This window comes from Bufo bufo, chromosome 1 (assembly GCF_905171765.1).
Source record: "Bufo bufo chromosome 1, aBufBuf1.1, whole genome shotgun sequence".
NCBI lineage: Eukaryota > Metazoa > Chordata > Amphibia > Anura > Bufonidae > Bufo > Bufo bufo.
In genome coordinates this window covers 270395055-270416750 of record NC_053389.1, presented here as the reverse complement: position 1 = coordinate 270416750, position 21696 = coordinate 270395055, and the positions used below count along the sequence as shown (strand labels likewise).

At 48.0% G+C, this 21696-nt stretch overlaps 1 protein-coding gene across 3 annotated transcripts in view; it reads right to left on the bottom strand.

The window, feature by feature from the left end:
• The window catches only part of CRACR2A (calcium release activated channel regulator 2A), a 185065-nt gene extending 163630 nt beyond the window's left edge, over positions 1 to 21435 (bottom strand). For 2 of the 3 annotated variants that reach the window (XM_040439253.1, XM_040439260.1), the window contains exon 1: positions 21272 to 21435. In XM_040439253.1, the coding sequence (XP_040295187.1) occupies positions 21272 to 21367 (96 nt within the window). In that variant the 5' untranslated portion in view covers positions 21368 to 21435. The remainder of the gene's footprint in view (positions 1 to 21271) is intronic. The other variant, XM_040439267.1, reaches the window with a different exon arrangement.
• Between the last annotated feature and the right edge of the window lie 261 nt (positions 21436 to 21696).

Below are 21696 nucleotides of genomic sequence, written 5' to 3'. Positions count from 1 at the left end.
AACGCTGCAGTAGCGCTTGCAATTGCCAGCTCACCGACTGTTGTGCAACGTGAGCATGCGCTGGAACTCCACGTTCCACATGTTGGCCAGGCTTTGTGAGCAGCAGACGGCAGTAGTGGAATACCAGCTGCAACATGGTCGTCGGCTTTCCAGTCAGCTTCCGCTCTTCACAAGCGACGAGTGGGCATGGATCACTGATCTCTGTGAGGTTTTGCGCAACTTTGAGGAATCAACACAGATGTCAGCGGCGATGCCGCTATTATTAGCGTAACCATCCCACTTCTGTGTCTACTGAAACGCTCACTTCTCACAATGAAGGCGGACGCTTTGCATGTGGAAGAGGTGGAAATGGGGGAAGACAGTACACAGGGTACACATGGCTGACTTTATGTTATGCTGCCTTTCCAGTGACCCTCGCGTTATACGCATTTTGCCCAACACCGATTACTGGTTGTTCACCCTTCTTGACCCTCGCTACAAAGAGAACTTCTCATCTTTTATTCCTGTGGTGGAGAGGACTAGCAAAATGGTGCAATACCAGAAGGTCCTTGTGGAAAAATTTCTCCCAAAATTTCCAGCTGACAACACTGGCCGCAGAGTACGTAGTTCCTTGAGCAACCGAGGCGGGGAGACGAGGGGGAACACACAGTAGTTCCAACAGAGGCAGGGCAACACTCTCCAAGGCCTGGGGCAGTTTCATGACACCCCGCCAGCACCCTCACCCTGATGCACGGCCTAGTGTCCCAAAGAGAAAAAAGTTTTGGAAGATGGTGAAGGAGTACGTAGCAGACGTGTCAGCGTCCTCAGTGATCCCTCTGTGCCTTACAACTATTGGGTGTCCAAGCTGGACACGTGGCACGAACTGGTGCCAGAGTTTTGTCAGAGCGGGTATTTAGTGCTGCTGGGGGGCATAATAATTGATAAGCGCATCCACCTGTCAACTGAAAATGCTGACTAGTTGACTCTTATCAAAATTAACAAGGCCTGGATTGCCCCTGACTTCTCTACTCCACCAGAGGAAAGCGGCTGAACATAAAGGCACTTTAAATGTGGCTTCTATGGTGTATTGAATACACTGTATTCCCATGCACCCCTTCCACCACAAAAAAGGGTATATGGTTCAATCTTCCTTTTCTTGTCGCCCTCCTCCTTCATCATTTCAACATGCTTATTAGGCTGCCCTCGCTACTAATGTTTTAGAGGGTCAGCTCAGCAGCAGATCCTCACCCCTAATGTTTTAGAGGGTCACCAGCAGGCCCTCACCCCTAATGTTTTAGATGGTCAGATCAGCAGCAGGCACTCGCCCCTAATGTTTTAGAGGGTCATCAGCAGGCCCTCGCCCATAATGTTTTATATGGTCAGCTCAGCAGCAGGCCCTCACCCCTAATGTTTAAGAGGGTCAGCTCAGCAGTAGACCCTCACCCCTAATGTTTTAGATGGTCAAATCAGCAGCAGGCCCTCGCCCCTAATGTTTTAGAGGGTCAGATCAGCAGCAGACCCTCACCCCTAATGTTTTAGAGAGTCACCAGCAGGCCCTCGCCCATAATGTTTTAGATGGTAAGCTCAGCAGCAGACCCTCACCCCTAATGTTTTAGATGGTCAAATCAGCAGCAGGCCCTCACCCCTAATGTTTTAGAGGGTCAGATCAGCAGCAGACCCTCACCCCTAATGTTTTAGAGAGTCACCAGCAGGCCCTCGCCCATAATGTTTTAGATGGTAAGCTCAGCAGCAGACCCTCACCCCTAATGTTTTAGATGGTCAGATCAGCAGCAGGCCCTCGCCCCTAATGTTTTAGAGGTCCAGGTCAGCAGCAGACCCTCACCCTTAATGTTTTAGAGGGTCACCAGCAGGCCCTCGCCCATAATGTTTTAGATGGTCAGCTCAGCAGCAGATCCTCACCCCTAATGTTTTAAATGGTCAGATCAGCAGCAGGCACTCGCCCCTAATGTTTTAGAGGGTCACCAGCAGGCCCTCGCCCATAATGTTTTAGATGGTCATCTCAGCAGCAGGCCCTCGCCCCTAATGTTTAAGAGGGTCAGCTCAGCAGCAGACCCTCACACCTAATGTTTTAGATGGTCAGATCAGCAGCAGGCCCTCGCCCCTAATGTTTTAGAGGTCCAGCTCAGCAGCAGACCCTCACCCTTAATGTTTTAGAGGGACACCAGCAGGCCCTCGCCCATAATGTTTTAGATGGTCAGCTCAGCAGCAGGCCCTCGCCCCTAATGTTTTAGAGATCCAGGTCAGCAGCAGACCCTCACCCTTAATGTTTTAGAGGGTCACCAGCAGGCCCTCGCCCATAATGTTTTAGATGGTCAGCTCAGCAGCAGATCCTCACCCCTAATGTTTTAGATGGTCAGATCAGCAGCAGGCACTCGCCCCTAATGTTTTAGAGGGTCACCAGCAGGCCCTCGCCCATAATGTTTTAGATGGTCAGCTCAGCAGCAGGCCCTCGCCCCTAATGTTTTAGAGGGTCAGCTCAGCAGCAGACCCTCACCCCTAATGTTTTAGATGGTCAAATAAGCAGCAGGCCCTCGCCCCTAATGTTTTAGAGGGTCAGATCAGCAGCAGACCCTCACCCCTAATGTTTTAGAGAGTCACCAGTAGGCCCTCGCCCATAATGTTTAAGATGGCAAGCTCAGCAGCAGACCCTCACCCCTAATGTTTTAGATGGTCAAATAAGCATCAGGCCCTCGCCCCTAATGTTTTAGAGGGTCAGATCAGCAGCAGACCCTCACCCCTAATGTTTTAGAGAGTCACCAGCAGGCCCTCGCCCATAATGTTTTAGATGGTCAGCTTAGCAGCAGACCCTCACCCCTAAAGTTTTTGGGGGTCACCAGAAGGCCATCAATCATAATTTTTCAAGGGTGTGTATGATGCCCTCCTTTATGTGTAATAAAGGGTGTATTGGAGTGCCGGTTCCTTGTAATTTTTGGCAGCCCTTTCCCTTAGTGCATAGGATTTATGAGTGTAGGAGTCCCACTACCTGAACAATTGTACCACAATGTGAATGAGGCCCCCCTTTATGTGATATACAGGTTGTATCGGAGTCCCTCTTCCTTGTTTTATGTTGAATGACAAGATTGAACAGTTGAATCACCATCTTGTGCATACTTATTTGGTGTGCTCTTTAAACCTACTGCTTCCATAGAACGGCGCTGGAGGAATTACAGAGTAATAGACAGACTGGTTAGACTAAAAAGTCAGAGATATCAGAATTCTTCTATCGCCACAGCGCAAAAGGCACTTCATAGTGCTGCGCCTGCCACAGTGACCCTTTTCCTTCCCTAGTGGTGAGGCCTAGTGTTTTTCCCCTTCCTTCTTGTTGTCTTTTGGTGTTCTCCCCTACTACACCCGTGACATTATCCAGAGCCTATACCGCCATTTTTGTTCTGATCTGTGCAGCTATAGATACTATGTCTGCACTGGTCAAACAGCTGCAGAATCTTACTTTGGAGGTAGCAAACCTCTGCACGACGGCCTTGCAGATTCAGAGTCCACAGGCTGCTGGTTCCAGTGGTGGGTCCCAGGCCTGCCCTGAACCGAAGGTGGCTCTCCCGGACAGGTTTTCCGGGGGTAGTGACAATTTCATCAGTCATGTAAATTATACTTTAGTCTGCGTCCATACTCTTCTGGGGATGAGTGTCAACATGTGGGTATGATTATTTCGTTGCTTAAAGAGGACGCCCGGTGTTTGCGGCAGGGAGAACGTTCCGCGGAGACCTATTGCTCTGAATTTAGGAGATGGGCTACCGATACAGAGTGGAACGATCCTGCTCTCCATAGCCAATTCTGCCAGGGTCTCTCTGAGAGACTGCAGGACGTGTTGGATTTTCATGAAAATCCTGAGTCATTGGAAGCAGCTATGTCCCTTGCTATACCTCTTGATAGACGCCTGAGGGAGAGATCTATGGGACCTCACCTTCAGGACATACTGTCCAACAAGGGTACTGCTTCCTTTGACACTTATGGTGGAGAGACACTGGTGGTTGCGCCTTGTGATGAGCCTATGCAGTTAGGAGGAGCTACTCCTGGAACTACTGGCAAAAGCTTGGGTCATGTGAAAGGAGTCTGCTTTTGATGTGGCAAGAAGGGACATTTTGTGAATATTTGTCCGTACTTGCAGCATCAAGGTGTAAAGAAAAAGACGTTTAATCTTTTACTGGTAGTACCCGTTTTCTCCTGTCTGTGTCACTACCAGAGCTTTGGGACGTTCTCACAGCTCTTTTTCTCCACCCCTGTGATGATGTCACTACTAGAGCTGGGAGGAGTTTTCTGTTTCCTTCCTCCCAGCTGCGTTTGATTTCCCTGCCTTTATATTCCCCCTCCTCCTATTGTAGGTGTGGATTATATTTCTCATTTGGGTTGTAGCTCTTGCTTGAGTATCTTCCCTTGCATGCTATCCTTTCACTGGACCTGTGTTCTGCTGCAGCAAGTACTCCGGATATTGCCAGCCTGTCTTTGGATCCGTCTTCACTGCGGCTGCAGCCCCTTCAGCTAAGTGTGCAGACATTGTTGTGTATCTGTGTGTTTTCTGACTGGATCCGAGGCGACCACGGTTCCCTCCATATACTGAGCAGGGCACCGGTGGCCGTGCCCCTTCCACTATTGTAGGGGTTACAGTGGTCATCAGTCTTAGGTACGCGGGCATGCCTCCTTCCACCATTTGGATCCGGGCATGGGCTTAGCAGCATAGGGAGAGCTTTCGAGGGTCTGACAGGGGTAACCCTTTATCCTCCCTAGTTTGGGTCCGGTCAGTAGCTCTATTTTCTGTGCATGCTCTTGTTGCTCACATACAGCCGTGACATTATAATCCACCAAAACCGTCTTTTTTGACATGGATCCGCTTTCTGGCCTGGTTGACCGCATGCAGGGTCTTTCTTTGGAGGTAGCGGATCTCCGTCAATCTATGACTCAGCTTCAAGCATTGGGCTCTGCTCCGGCCCATGGAGTCTGTTGCGAGCCAAAGGTCTCACTTCCGGAAACGTTCTCCGGGGGCAGTGAGAGTTTTGTTCGCTTCAGAGAGGCATGCAAACTCCATTTTTGCTTGTGTCCACATTCCTCTGGTAATCAGGAGCAGAGGGTGAGGATTGTCATCTCCCTGCTCAGGGGTAATGCTCAGACTTGGGCTTTTTCGCGTCCATCAGGGGATCCCTCCCTTCGATCCGTGGAAGGATTTTTTGTGGCCCTGGGGCAGATATATGATGACCCGGATCGTGTTGCTCTGGCCGAATCTAACTTACGTTTTTTATGCCAGAGCAAACTGTCTGCGGAGCTTTATTGTTCTGAATTTCGGAGATGGGCAGCTGATTCAGGTTGGAATGATGCTGCACTCCGGAGTCAGTTCTGTCATGGTCTCTCAGAGAGATTGAAAGATGCGTTTGCTTTCCATGAGAGACCAACGTCCTTAGAGTCTGCCATGTCATTGGCGGTACGCCTTGACAGGCGTCTAAGAGAAAGAAACGAGACCTCTCTGTCCAGCCATTGTCAGTCTAGGGGCAGTGGTGCGGACTCATTCAGTGTGCAGGGGCCTCATCCTGTCTCGCTCCCCTCTGAGGAGGAGCCCATGCAGCTAGGTCGACTTGCCCCTGATAAAAGAGGATTTAGTCCTCAGAGTATGGTGTGTTTTTGTTGTGGGAGCATAGGTCATTTGGCAAATGTTTGTCCGTCTAGGAGATTCTTGAACTGTACTAAGAGCGATAATAAGAGAAAAACCTCAAAAGGTAAATCATCAAACTCTGCTTCATCTGCTACTTTGGGCAAAGTTGATGTAGGAATTTATGCTTTTCCTCTGACCTGCAGTTCCCGTTTTCTCCTGTCTGCCAGGGTGGCGCAAGAGAGAAAAGTCATTTCTTGTGAGATTTTTGTTGATAGTGGAGCGGCCGTCAATCTTATTGACACTCAATTTGTAGCCATGCATGGTTTTCAGGTTTGCACATTAGAAAAGGATATACCTGTTTTTGCTATTGACTTTGCTCCACTCTCACAGAGATCTCTGAAGGGCATTGTTCACAATATCCGGTTAGCTGTAGGTGACACTCATGTGGAAGATATATCTTGTTTTGTCCTTAATGGATTGCCTTCTCCTCTAGTTTTGGGGTTACCCTGGCTCACTAGACATAACCCCACTATTGATTGGCAAGGAAGGCAAATAAATGAGTGGAGTGACTTTTGTAGAGAGAATTGTCTTACAGCGACTTTTGCAGAGGTGTCTACTAAAACTGTGCCATCATTTCTCTCTGATTTCTCGGACTTGTTTTCCGAGAGCGGTGTTCAGGAGCTACCTCCTCACCGGGAGTTTGACTGTCCCATTAACCTCATTCCCGGCGCCAAGCTGCCAAAAGCTCGCCTCTACAATCTCTCACAACCGGAAAGAATCGCAATGCAAACCTATATCTCCGAGAGTCTCGATAAGGGGCATATTCGTCCTTCAAAATCACCTGTTGCCGCTGGTTTTTTTTTTGTTAAAAAAAAAGATGGCTCTCTGAGACCTTGCCTAGATTTTAGGGAGCTGAACCGTATCACGATTCGCGATCCCTATCCCCTTCCTCTGATCCCGGACCTCTTCAACCAAATTGTTGGGGCCAAGGTTTTTTCCAAATTGGATTTGAGAGGCGCGTACAACCTGGTCAGGGTCAGAGAGGGGGATGAATGGAAAACGGCCTTTAATACCCCTAACGGGTATTTCGAGAATCTCGTTATGCCTTTCGGCCTGATGAATGCTCCGGCCGTCTTTCAGCATTTTGTTAACAGTATTTTCTACCATTTAATGGGGAAATTTGTATTGGTGTATCTTGATGATATTTTGATTTTTTTCCCCTGATGTTCAGACCCATCAGGATCATCTTTTTCAGGTTCTGCAGATTCTGCGGAAAAATAAATTGTACGCCAAGCTGGAGAAATGTGTTTTTATGGTATCGGAGATTCAATTTCTGGGTTTTCTCCTCTCTGCTTCTGGTTTTCGCATGGATCCGGAGAAGGTCCGTGCTGTACTTGAGTGGGAGCTTCCTGAGAATCAGAAGGCATTGATGCGCTTTCTGGGTTTTGCGAACTATTACAGAAAGTTCATTTTGAATTATTCCTCTGTTGTCAAACCCCTCACTGACATGACAAAAAAGGGGCGGATTTTTCCTCTTGGTCGAAGGAGGCGCTTGCAGCTTTTTCTAAGATTAAAGAGAGTTTTGCATCTGCTCCCGTTTTGGTGCATCCCGATGTTTCCTTACCTTTTATTGTTGAGGTGGATGCTTCCGAGGTGGGTGTGGGTGCGGTTTTGTCCCAGGGCCCTTCTCCTGCCAAATGGCGACCCTGTGCCTTTTTCTCTAAAAAACTCTCCCCGGCAGAGAAAAACTATGATGTGGGAGATAGGGAGTTGTTGGCCATCAAGTTGGCTTTCGAGGAATGGCGCCATTGGTTGGAGGGGGCCAGGCACCCTATCACCGTTTTTACCGACCATAAGAATCTGGCATACTTGGAGTCGGCCAGGCGTATGAATCCGAGACAGGCCAGATGGTCTCTGTTCTTCTCCAGATTCAATTTTGTGGTCACATTCCGCCCTGGGATCAAAAATGTGAAGGCTGATGCTCTCTCTCGCTGTTTTCCGGGAGGAGGAAACTCCGAGGACCCGAGTCCCATTTTGGCGGAGGGGGTAGTTGTTTCTGCTCTATATTCGGATTTGGAGGCCGAGGTCCAGGCTGCCCAGACTGAGGCACCTGCCCGTTGTCCTTCTGGGAAGTTGTTTGTGCCTCCTGAGCTACGTCACAAACTCTTCAAGGAGCATCATGATACTGTTCTTGCTGGTCACCCCGGGAGTAGAGCCACGGTGGAGGGTTTTGTGGCTGCTTGTGAGACGTGCGCTCGCGCTAAGGTCCCTCGTTCACGGCCTTCAGGTTCCCTTCTCCCGTTACCCATACCTTCCCGTCCTTGGACACACCTGTCCATGGACTTTATCACGGATCTTCCTCGTTCCTCAGGGAAGTCGGTGATCCTGGTGGTGGTGGACCGTTTTAGCAAGATGGCTCATTTCGTACCTTTCCCTGGTTTACCCAATGCTAAAACGTTGGCGCAAGCTTTTGTCGACCATATTGTTAAATTGCATGGCATTCCCTCTGATATTGTTTCCGATAGAGGCACGCAGTTTGTGTCCAGGTTCTGGAAGGCTTTCTGTTCTCGCCTGGGGGTTCGGCTGTCCTTCTCTTCTGCTTTTCACCCGCAGTCGAATGGTCAGACTGAGCGCCTCAATCAGAATCTGGAGACATATTTGCGCTGTTTCGTGGCAGAGAACCAGGAGGATTGGTGTTCATTTCTCCCTCTTGCTGAGTTTGCTCTGAACAACCGTCGTCAGGAATCTTCTGATAAGTCACCATTCTTTGGTGCATATGGGTTCCATCCGCAGTTTGGGACATTCTCGGGAGGGGCTCTTTCTGGTTTACCTGAGGAGGAGAGATTTTCCTCGTCTTTGTCTAACATTTGGCAAAAGATTCAGAGTAATCTTAAAAAGATGAGTGAGAAGTATAAGCGTGTGGCTGATAAGAGACGTGTGCCTGGTCCGGACCTGAGTGTGGGTGATCTGGTGTGGTTGTCTACAAGAAATATTAAACTGAAGGTTCCCTCCTGGAAATTGGGTCCCAAGTTTATTGGGCCTTATAAAATCTTGTCAGTCATCAATCCTGTTGCCTTCCATCTTGATCTTCCACGGGTTTGGAAGATACATAATGTATTTCACAGATCTCTCTTAAAACCATATGTCCAGCCCACGGTACCCTCCTCTTTGCCTCCTCCTCTGATTTTGGTTGATGGCAATCTGGAGTTTGAGGTTTCCAGAATTGTGGACTCTCGCATTGTCCGCAGTTCTCTCCAGTACCTCGTTCATTGGAAGGGTTATGGTCCTGAGGAGAGGATGTGGGTTCCGGTGTCGGACATTAAAGCCACTCGCCTCATCAGGGCATTTCATAGGGCTCATCCTGAGAAGGTGGGTCCTGGGTGTCCGGAGTCCACCCGTAGAGGGGGGGGTACTGTCACTACCAGAGCTTTGGGACGTTCTCACAGCTCTGTTTCTCCACCCCTGTGATGATGTCACTACTAGAGCTGGGAGGAGTTTTCTGTTTCCTTCCTCCCAGCTGCGTTTGATTTCCCTGCCTTTATATTCCCCCTCCTCCTATTGTAGGTGTGGATTATATTTCTCATTTGGGTTGTAGCTCTTGCTTGAGTATCTTCCCTTGCATGCTATCCTTTCACTGGACCTGTGTTCTGCTGCAGCAAGTACTCCGGATATTGCCAGCCTGTCTTTGGATCCGTCTTCACTGCGGCTGCAGCCCCTTCAGCTAAGTGTGCAGATATTGTTGTGTATCTGTGTGTTTTCTGACTGGATCCGAGGCGACCACGGTTCCCTCCATATACTGAGCAGGGCACCGGTGGCCGTGCCCCTTCCACTATTGTAGGGGTTACAGTGGTCATCAGTCTTAGGTACGCGGGCATGCCTCCTTCCACCATTTGGATCCGGGCATGGGCTTAGCAGCATAGGGAGAGCTTTCGAGGGTCTGGCAGGGGTAACCCTTTATCCTCCCTAGTTTGGGTCCGGTCAGTAGCTCTATTTTCTGTGCATGCTCTTGTTGCTCACATACAGCTGTGACAGTCTGCCGAGGTGGTGCTAGAGTCCAAAACTGTGAAAATCAAAGCATTTATCAACAGTGGGGCAGGAGTTAACTTGATTGATGGACAGTTTGTTTGCATTCACGGGTTGACTACTAATGCATTAGAGAAAAGTATTTCTGCCTTTGCAATTGACTCAGCACCTCTCACCCAAAAATGCCTGTTGCAGGTAGTGAATGACATTCATTTAGGAGTGAGTGATTTTCATCAGGAATCTATCTCCTGTTATGTGTTGGAGGGTCTGCCTGCTCTACTGGTGTTGGGTCTACCATGGTTAAGCAAACATAACCCTAACATCGACTGGCAAGCGAGACAGATTCTCGATTGGTTTGTTTTTTGCATGGACAACTGTCTTAATGCATCATTCTCTATGGTTACCACTAAAACTGTACCTTCGTTCATTTCTGAATTTTCTGATGTGTTCTCTGAGAGTGGTAATCAGTAGTTGCCTCCGCCCCGGGAGTATGACTGTTCAGTCAATCTTATTCCCGGAGCTAAATTTCCCAAATCTCGGTTGTATAGTCTTTCGGAACCAGAAAGAAAGGCCATGCTAGAGTATATCACCGAGAGTTTGACAAAGGGACATATTAGACCATCCAAGTCTCCAGTGGCTGCTGGGTTTTTCTTTGTAAAGAAAAAGGATGGTACCCTGAGGCCATGTCTGGACTTCAGTAAGCTCAATCATATTACTTGATTACTTGTATTACTTTGATTCCGGATTTGTTTAGTCAGCTTGTTGGTGCCAAGGTGTTCTCTAAGGCTACTTTCACACTAGCGTTCGGGGCTCCGCTTGTGAGCTCCGTTTGAAGGGGCTCACAAGCGGCCCCGAACGCATCCGTACTGCCCTAATGCATTCTGAGTGGATGCGGATCAGCTCAGAATGCATCAGTCTGGCAGCGTTCAGCCTCCGCTCCGCTCAGCAAGCGGACACCTGAACGCTGCTTGCAGCGTTCGGGTGTCTGCCTAGCCGTGCGGCGGCAAACGGATCCGTCCAGACTTACAATGTAAGTCAATGGGGACGGATCCGTTTGAATTTGACACTATATGGCTCAATTTTCAAACGGATCCGTCCCCCATTGACTTTCAATGTAAAGTCTGGACGGATCCGTCTGAAGCTACTTTCACACTTAGAATTTTTTCTACAATATAATGCAGACAGATCCGTTCTGAACGGATCCCAAGTCTGCATTATATGAGCGGATCCGTCTGGGCAGACCCCAGACGGATCCGCTCTGAACGGTAGTGTGAAAGTAGCCTAAATCTGTGGGGGGCATATAATCTGGTAAGGATCAAGGAGGAGGATGAGTGGAAGACCGCATTTAATACCCCTGAGGGTCATTTTGAAAACCTGGTCATGCCCTTTGGGTTAACCAATGCTCCTGCGATTTTTCAACACTTTGTCAATGACATCTTTCATCATCTGGTGGGGAGGTTTGTTGTTGTATACATTGATGACATACTCATTTATTCACCTAATATGGAGACTCATCAGGATCATGTGAGACAGGTGTTACAGATCCTAAGGCTGCGTTCACACGGGCGAGATTTCCGCGCGGGTGCAATGCGGTAGGTGAACGCATTGCACCCGCACTGAATCTGGACCCATTCATTTCAATGGGGCTGTTCAGATGAGCGATGATTTTCACGCATCACTTATGCGTTGCGTGAAAATCGCAGCATGCTCTATATTCTGCGTTTTTCACGCAACGCAGGCCCCATAGAAGTGAATGGGGTTGCGTGAAAATCGCATGCATCCGCAAGCAAGTGCGGATGCGGTGCGATTTTCACGCACGGTTGCTAGGTGACTGTCTATACACTGTATTATTTTCCCTTATAACATGGTTATAAGGGAAAATAATAGCATTCTGAATACAGAATGCTTAGTAGAAGGTCAATTGAGGGTTAAAAAATAAAAAAAATTAACTCACCTTGTCCTCTTGTTCGCGTAGTTCTCCCGGTCTTTAGTTCTTTAAAAAGATGAACTATGGGCTAAAGGACCTTTGATGACGTAAGATCACATGCTCCAATCACATGGTCCATCACCGCGGTGATGGACCATGTGATTGGAGCATGTGATCTTACGTCATCAAAGGTCCTTTAGCCCATAGTTCATCTTTTGAGAAGTAAAGAAGAGACCGGGACTTACACGAACAAACGGAGAAGGTGAGTTAATTTTTTTTATTTTTTTTAACCCTCAACTGATCACCTACTAAGCATTCTGTTTTCAGAATGCTATTATTTTCCCTTATAACCATGTTATAAGGGAAAATAATAACATCTACACAACACCGAACCCAAACCTGAACTTCTGTGAAGAAGTTCGGGTCTGGGTACCACAGTCGGTTTTTTATCACGCGCTTGCAAAACACATTGCACACGCACGATAAAAACTGAACAACGGAACGCAATCGCAGTCAAAACTGACTGCAATTGCATTCCTACTCGCGCGGGTTTGCCGCAACACACCGGGACGCATCCGGAACTAATCCGGACACGCTCGTGTGAACCCAGCCTAAGAGAGAATAAGTTGTATGCTAAGATGGAAAAGTGTGTATTTGCTGTACAAAGGTGCAATTTCTGGGTTACCTGCTCTCATCTTCCTTTTCGTATGGATCCCGAGAAGGTCCATGCTGTGTTGGACTGGGATCAACCTAAAAATCTGAAAGCGCTTATGCAGTTTTTGGGGTTTACCAACTACTACCGTAAATTTATCTTGAACTATTCATCGGGGGTGTAGGAAGGCGCAAGGGTCCGTCATTGACGGAAGGTATGTGTCACCGAGATTACTGGCCTCGGTGAGGTAAGATTAGGTCATTTTAAGAGTCAGCGGCAGTTAGTGCTGACTGACACTATTTGTTAGTTAGTATGGCTGTAGAGCCGATCCAGGCCGGCTCTTACTGGGAGAAGCCAAAGTGCAGGTTGGGTGGCCTCTCCCCACGCTTCAGGCCGGGTTTTGGCTGGGATATAAAAACCCAGCCAGCAGTCTCAGCTGAGTGAATTATCCTCCACTTCACAGTGAAGCTGTGGAGATGCTGTGGTTTTGGGAGTACTCTGTGCTGAGGACTGCAAACAGGCGTGCAGGCTGCCTGGAAGTCTGCCGGTGAAAATTGTCTCTGGCTGAGCATATAGCCGGGTGTGAACTGACACCTAGGATTCCAGGTGACCATTGTTTTTTCTTGCTGTGAACAAGCACAAATACTTTAATGCTATTATGTGTTGCTGTGTGTGAACAAGCACCAAGACTGTTGTGTTTTTGCTGAGTGTGAATAAAACACTGAAGTTGATTTGCAACCTGGTTCCTTGCCTCTATACTGCATCCGCTAACCTGCCTACCAGAGCGAATCCCCACAGTGGTTAAACCTTTAACAGACATGACTAGGAAGGGTGCTGATATTTCCATCTAGTCTGATGCAGCATTACAGGCCTTTTCTGCTGTTGAGGTTGACGCATCCGAGGTAGGGGTAGGCGCAATCTTGTCGCAGGGTCCTTCACCCAGTAAATGGCACCCATGTGCATTTTTCTATAAAAAAACTCTCGACTGCTGAAAGGAATTATGACGTGGGGAATAGGGAATTTCTGGCCATTAGGTTGGCGTTCGAGGAATTGCGGCATTGGTTGGAAGGAGCAATTCATCCTATTACGGTAATTACGGATCACAAGAATCTGGCCTACCTGCCGTTGGGCTAAGCGACTGAATCCAAGGCAGGCTTGGGGTTAAGAACGTTAAGGCGGATGCTTTGTCGCGTAGCTTTCCTGGGGGGAAGGGGTGAGCCTAGTGACCCTAGTCCCATTTTATCTGAAGGGGTAGTCATATCCGCTCTATATCCTGATCTCGAGGCCAGGGTGTTGGAGGCATAGGAGGACGCTCCGGGGAAATTGTTTGTTCCCTCCGAATTACGTCACAAGGTGTTCAAAGAACATCACTGTACGGTGCTTGCTGGGCACCCTGGGAGCAGATCGACTGTCGATCTCATCTCTCGCAGATTCTAGTGGCCTGGGTTGCGTAAGTGTGTTGAGGACTATGCGTCAGCCTGTGGTACCTGTGCAAGTACTAAGGTGACACATACTGGGCCTTCTGGATCTCTGCTTCCATTGCCCATCGAGTCCATACTTTGGACCCATTTGTCCATGGATTTTATCACAGATTTACCGAATTCTTCGGGAAAAACCGTGATTCTGGTGGTTGTCGATCGTTTTAGTAAAATGGCATACTTTATTGCATTACCTAATCTACCCAATGCTAAAACTCTTGCACAGGTGTTTGTCGACAACATTGTGAAACTACATGGCATTCCCTCTGATGTGGTGTTTAATAGAGGGACTCAGTTTGTTTCCAGATTCTGGAAAGCATTCTGCACTCGTTTGGGTGTACAATTGTCCTTCTCTTCGGCTTTTTATCCTCAGTCGAACGGACAGATAGAGCGCACTAATCAGAATCTGGAGACTTACTTTAGATGTTTTGTTTCAGAGAATCAGGAAGAGTGGTCTTCTTTTTTGTCGTTAGCTGAGTTTGCTATAAATAACCGTAGACAGGAATCCACTGAGAAGTCGCCATTTTTTGGGGCATATGGGTTCCATCCACAGTTTGGTACATTTTCTGGAGCTCAAAATCGCGGCATTCCTAAGGAGGAACGATTTTCCTCTTCTTTGTCTTCTATTTGGCGTAAAATCCAAAATAACCTTAAAAAGATGGGCAACAGGTATAAGCGTGCGGCTGACAGGAGACGTATGAGTGTTCCGGACCTGAGAGAGGGTGATTCTGTGTGGTTGTCAACAAGAAACATTAAATTTAAGGTACCTTCTTGGAAGTCGGTCCAAGATTTATTGGTCCATATAAGATCACTGCCATTGTTAACCCTGTAACCTTCCATCTTGAACTTCCTCAGGCTTTGAAAATCCATAACGTATTTAATAAATCATTGTTAAAGAAATGTGTCGAACCTGTTGAGCCATCCTCCTTACCTCCCGCTCCTGTCATGGTGGACAGAAATCTAGAATTTCAGATCAGCAGGATTGTGAACTCCCAAGTTCTCCGGAGATCCCTCCAGTATCTCGTTCATTGGAGAGGGTACGGACCAGAGGAGAGGATGTGGGTCCCAGCGACCGATGGTAATGCTAGTCGCCTGGTGAGAGCATTCCACAGAGCTCATCCTGATAAGGTCGGTCCTGGGTGCCCGGAGGTCACCTGTAGAAGGGGGGTACTGTCACACCTGTGACAGGTGTTAGAAGGTCTGAAAGACTGACTGCACATGAGTGATCTGACAGCCTCTTTTGGTTTCACTTTGTCTGTGTGTTGCTGGTATATCCACACCTCCTGTTCAGGTGTGGATCATGTGACCTTTACCTCTCCCTATTTAGTCTGACTTTACCCATCACTCCTTGCTCTGGATAGCTCATTTAGTTTTGGAAGAGCTGGAGTGTGGTTCTTGTTTGATGACTCAGAGCCCAATGACATACCCTAGGTATTTGGTCTCCTCTAACCCTATTGCACATTTTTTGGGGTTAGCTGTTAGACCAGCCTTTCGAAGGTAGTCCACTACAGCCTGTACTTTGGGCAGGTGACTTTCCCAGTCGGTGCTTTGAATGACAATATCATCCAGATAAGCCGAGGCGTATCGCCAATGTGGACAAAGCACAATGTTCATCCATCATCCTGTTCATCCATCCAAGTGTTCCGCTTGTTGTGTTTTGTATTCCCCCCATCCCCGATTGTTTACTAGGCCTCAGCGAGAAGCTGGTTCCTTCACCAGGGAAGGAACGGGTTGCCTCTGCCCTGTCATTACCTTTAGGGCATCTGAGGGTCACCAGGGTTTTCTAGGCTCCTGTGTATGGGCATCTCTACCATCGAGAGTTGCCCATACGGATAGGAGTTAGGGCCAGGAGCAGGGTTTTATAGATGGTGACCCTTTTCCTTCACTAGTGGTGAGGCCTAGTGTCTTTTCCCTTCCTTTTTTGTTGTCTTTTGGTGTTCTCCCCTACTACATCCGTGACAAGGGCGTGCCTGGTTTAATGCTCGGGTTCTCTCATTGACTTTCATTGTGCTCGGGTGCTCTATAGAGCACCCGAGCATCCAAACTGTTCTACTCAAGCACCCGAGCACTTTGGTGCTTGATTAACACGAATCCTTTGTTATCTATACAAAGGTGCTATCTGTCATTGGAATCCTGCTTGTGATAACAAAGTAATGGCTACTAAAAAGTTACCTGTACAAAACAGGGACTCTCAACATTTTATATGGCCTAGTGGCCAGTACGAAAACTACACAATTATATTTTAATTAATTAATTTATTTATTTTTAATGTAGATTGACATGGAAAATGAATACACATATGAGTAAAAATTCTAGAAGAAATATATGTTTAACATAAAAACTGATTTAAAGAGCAGGTCAATTCCTGATGACATATTCTCTTCAAAACATACAGCAAATTCACTTGTACAGTCACCAGCAGAAATTATTATAACTGACTCTGAAGGATCTGTATATGTTTCCTTTAAATTGCTGAGATCCTTTAATGACTCATTTAGCAACTGCCCCTTTAAAGGAAGTGGTTGAGTAAGCTGAAAAGCAGGTTTTCAAAGCAGCGTACCTGTGACTACATGTAATGGATATGCTAAACACAAGCAGATTATCATGAGAGTGCGTTACATTACTTGATTTTTCCATTTCGGTCTGCGGCACTATCATAACTCCTGTGCAACTTGCCCGCTGTCTTGGGGCCACATTTGACTCTGATCTTTCCTTTGTTCCCCATATTCAATCACTTACACGCTCTTCTCATCTGCACCTCAAGAATATCGCTAAAATCCACCATTTTCTTACGGTGGAAACGGCAAAAACTCTTGCTGTTGCCTTGACTCCTGCAACGCATTACTAATCGGTCTCCCTCTCGCTAAACTCTCCCCCCTTCAGTCTGTTCTAAATGCAGCAGCCAGGCTCATCTATCCATCCAACCGCTACACTGATGCTACTAGCCTGTGCCAATCACTTCACTGGTTGCCCATCCACCACAGAATACAGTTCAAACTTCTCACCCTCACCCACAAAGCTCTCCACAGTGCTGCACCTCCGTATATCTCCTCCCTCATCTCCATCTACCATCCTACTCGTGCTCTCTGTTCTGTTAGCGACCTAAGATTAATAACCTCCATAATTCGTACCTCTTACTCCCGTCTTCAAGACTTTTTTCGACCTGCACCTACTCTCTGAAATACTCTGCCCCAGAATACTAGGTCAATTCACAACTTCTCCACCTTCAAACGTGCCTTAAAAACACATCTTTTCAGGCACGCTTATCAAGCTACCTAAAATGATTTTTCCCAGACTAAACCTTTCCTCCACCAACTCCTCTGGCCAAAACTCGATCCTCTAGTAGTCCCAAACCCGAAGCAGATCGGCCGGCACCACTCCTGTCAGTTCAATAATGGCTCAAATCCTACTTATCACAATCAACTACCTTATGTGTCACCCCCAATTCCTCATAGATTGTAAGCTCTTGCAAGCAGGACCCTGACTCGTAGTATTTTAGTTGCATATTAGCCAGTTACTTTTGTTTTGTACATGAACCCTATGAATTTGTAAAGCACTGTGGAATATGGAGGCGCTATATAAATACATTTTATTATTATTAATACAGAAACAACCCAATGGTCAAGAGAAGACAACATAGCAGCTTCCCAGGGGCGTAGCTAGAAATGACTGGGCCCCATAGCAAAGAAATTTATGGGCCCCCCCTCCCAGATCTCCCACCCCCACATACCCATCGGACCTCCCACCCCTTCCAGAGCTCCCACCCAAACATCCCTCCAGGACCTCCCACCCCAACATCCCCACACCCCTCCCTAGATCCCCCTCAGTGTCGTCCACAGACCTCCCCCTCAGTGTCGTCCACAGACCTCCCCCTCAGTGTCGTCCACAGACCTCCCCCTCAGTGTCGTCCACAGACCTCCCCCTCAGTGTCGTCCACAGACCTCCCCCTCAGTGTCGTCCACAGACCTCCCCCTCAGTGTCGTCCACAGACCTCCCCCTCAGTGTCGTCCACAGACCTCCCCCTCAGTGTCGTCCACAGACCTCCCCCTCAGTGTCGTCCACAGACCTCCCCCTCAGTGTCGTCCACAGACCTCCCCCTCAGTGTCGTCCACAGACCTCCCCCTCAGTGTCGTCCACAGACCTCCCCCTCAGTGTCGTCCACAGACCTCCCCCTCAGTGTCGTCCACAGATCTCCCCCTCAGTGTCGTCCACAGATCTCCCCCTCAGTGTCGTCCACAGATCTCCCCCTCAGTGTCGTCCACAGACCTCCCCCTCAGTGTCGTCCACAGACCTCCCCCTCAGTGTCGTCCACAGACCTCCCCCTCAGTGTCGTTCACAGACCTCCCCCTCAGTGTCGTCCACAGACCTCCCCCTCAGTGTCGTCCACAGACCTCCCCCTCAGTGTCGTCCACAGATCTCCCCCTCAGTGTCGTCCACAGATCTCCCCCTCAGTGTCGTCCACAGATCTCCCCCTCAGTGTCGTCCACAGATCTCCCCCTCAGTGTCGTCCACAGATCTCCCCCTCAGTGTCGTCCACAGATCTCCCCCTCAGTGTCGTCCACAGATCTCCCCCTCAGTGTCGTCCACAGATCTCCCCCTCAGTGTCGTCCACAGATCTCCCCCTCAGTGTCGTCCACAGATCTCCCCCTCAGTGTCGTCCACAGATCTCCCCCTCAGTGTCGTCCACAGATCTCCCCCTCAGTGTCGTCCACAGATCTCCCCCTCAGTGTCGTCCACAGATCTCCCCCTCAGTGTCGTCCACAGATCTCCTCCCCACCCAGAGCCGCTTCTTAGCTAATTTATTCACTGCACTTGCCTCTGTGAAATTGAAGAGAAGCGCCGTAATCTCGCACAGGTGCACTGGCAGAGGCCAGGAAGACGGTGCATGCGCACTTCGATGCCTCTGCCAGTGCGCCTGTGCGAGATTACGGCGCTTCTCTTCAATTTCACAGAGGCAAGTGCAGTGAATAAATTAGCTAGGAGACGGCGCTGGGCGGAGAGATTGCAGGCACAGGCAGCATCGCTTTGCTGCCTGTGCCGTTCGCAGCGTGCCCTGCATGACACGGCTTTGCGGGCCGCATTTGGCCCACGGGCCGTAGGTTGGGCATCACTGGCCTAGAACCTCACACTGCCTCCACCAGCTTGTCTTCTTCTTATAGTGCATCCTGGTGCCATCTCTTCCCCAGGTAACACGTGCTCTCATAGCTGTTTTTTTTACATAAAAAAGACGTTCAGTGGACCAGACTACACTCTTCCATTGCTCCATGGTCCAATTCTGATGCTCCTGTGTCCATTGTAGTTGCTTTCAGTGGTGGACAGAGAGTTAGCATTTTTCCTTGACCGGTCTGTGGCTACACAGCCCCATGTGCAGTAAGCTGTGATGCTCTGCATGTACTTTTAAGCAATTTGTGTTGCAGTAGCTTTCTTGTGGGATTGGACCAGATGGGCTAGACTTTGACATTGAGTTGTGTTAATGAGCATTAGGTACCATGATTGCTGTCACTGGTTCTTCCCTCTGTGGACCACTTTTGGTAGGTGCTAACCTTTGCATACCAGGAATCTAAGACCTTAAGAGCTGCCATTTAGGAGAGGCTCTGACCCAGGCATCTAGCCATCGCAATTTGGCCCTTTCTCAATGCCACTCAGATCCTTACACTTGTCCATTTTCCCTGCTTCCTAAACTTGCAAACCTAAAACTTAGAACTACTGGGCAGACTCCTGTAGTCATTGACCACCGCTTTCATTGTTTTCTTGTCTCGCCAGAAACTATAGCAAGATGAGTTCTTATAAGTTATCATCTCCAGTTCATATGTGGAGGAACCTCTTCCATAATCATTCTCGGGTAGTGTGTCCTCTCTGAGTCTCCACTGACTGACACTGCCGGCTGCCGCCTGCCGCTTCGGTCGGGCAGACTCAGACAGTGACAGACTCAGTCCCACTCCACTCCTCAGCCAGCCCTCACCTCAGCCACTTGAAGTTGAACCGACCGACACCTGACCGAACCGTACCTGTACTGCGCGCGCCTGCCGCCCGCCGAGCCAGCCACCCACATTCCAGCAGCTTCCTTGTATGTGCCGCTCCTAGTCTGCGACTCCGCCTCCTCCACTTCCAGCGAACCGCCGCCCAGACTGCCTCTCTACCTCCGCCCTCCGGCTCCGAGTCCAACCGCCCCCTATCACAGCGCCACCCACGCCCGGCCCACTCGCCACATTATTTTTTATTTTATTTTTTATCCTCCAGTGACGTAGGGCCCCATAGCCATTGCTATGGCTGCTATGGCGATCCCTACGCCACTGCAAGCTTCCCCTACGACTACTGGGAGTTGGACAACAGAACTGACCTCAAGCAGTTATTTTTGGCAGGGGAGTTGCTCATGTCTGAACAGTTCCCTGCATGAAACTAGGACAGCTCCTTTAATTTATTAAAATGCATCATGTATAAAATATGTGGTATACGTTTGAATGTGTCATATAAAATACAGCATAGTGCTATAAATTATAAAAATATCAGTCACCAAAGAGTTCTGTGACAATTATACAAATTAGACAACTTCTTTGTAGCAATATACACCTCTTTTTAACGTGATTCCTGACCAGAACTGATTGATAAGAAATGCCCTCAACCTTTTTCAAAAAGAAAGCTTGCAGCAGCTAAAGCCTGTATTATGATGTTCTGCAGCAGCTGGGGCACTTAACTGTGTAATATACACTGTAGCGGCTGAAGAAGCTCTTATTAAAGAGTGAGGGAGCACTACGTGTCAGTGGATCAGCAGCTGGAACTTTATTCAGAAATGATCTTTGACAGACTTCTACGGCAGAGATAAGCAGTGTCTCAGTGCTGCTGATATGTATACATATAGTATATATAATCAGGTTCTATATCAGACAAAAAAAATGTCCATTGACATATATATATATATATATATATATATATATATATATATCCTATCAGTAGTAGTGCACATCTACATATTTCTTTCTACCATTGTTGGGATTCCAGAAGTTAGGACCCCTACTGATCCCAATAATGAAGGGTTCCCAGCACCTGATTTCATTGAAATTAATGCTTAGCCATGCCAACCTATGGAAATGCCCAAAAGCCTGATCTAACCCACCTAATGTCAATAGCCCTTCTCTCAGAAGGATGATCAATTCACATGGTATCAAAGAGCAAAAATAGCTCGAAATTAGTAGTGGACTCTGATCCATCAGATGAAGGTTTGACTAGATAGTCATCGTAAGGTGCTGTATTATAAGTCACGCACTCTTTATACATTAGCTCTACTGTCTGTCTACTGCTAAGCAGGTCTCTAGGGGGAAAAGATCATTGACCCCTACCAACTACCATGGTAATAATTATCTGACCCATGGTCTTAATGTCCAAATGATCAGTACACTCCTGGGCCAAGATCCATAGCGATAAGTTGGTCCTAATAGGCTCTTCCCAGGCTAACAGGTGAGCTTTTCGGGACATCTGCTTATACCATAAACAGCTGTTTGCAAGTGCCGACTGTCAAGAGTCAACCCATCAACCAGCACCGGTGGAAAAGACACAGCAGGTAAAGTTACATGACTTGCCACAGTTCTGTTACTTACTTTGAATACACAAGTGCAGAAGCTTAGTGTCTCCAGATGTCCATCCCTCCTTGGAAAGCGAGAAGAAGCACAAATAACCTTTTTATATATCCACATGTGTCAGCACTGGAGACATTTCTCTTCTTCACCTGCAGACAGAGTCTCTGGCAGTTTTGTCTCTTGTGTAGAAACTTGTGGGAGGATTAGAACAACAGGCATTGTGAAAGTAATGAGCGAGGACAGGCCTGCCCCGGGGAGGGACTAAAGACTTAGGAAGCTTTGCTGAGAATGACAGATTTACAATGTTAGGAAAGTGAATGTGAAGTTTGGATCACTTTATGGAATATATTAGAGAATTATATACCTAGCAACCTTCCAATATGAGCTGTTTGATAACACATGTACAGTACCAGCAGACAAACAGCCTGAAGCTGCAGAAGGTTGTA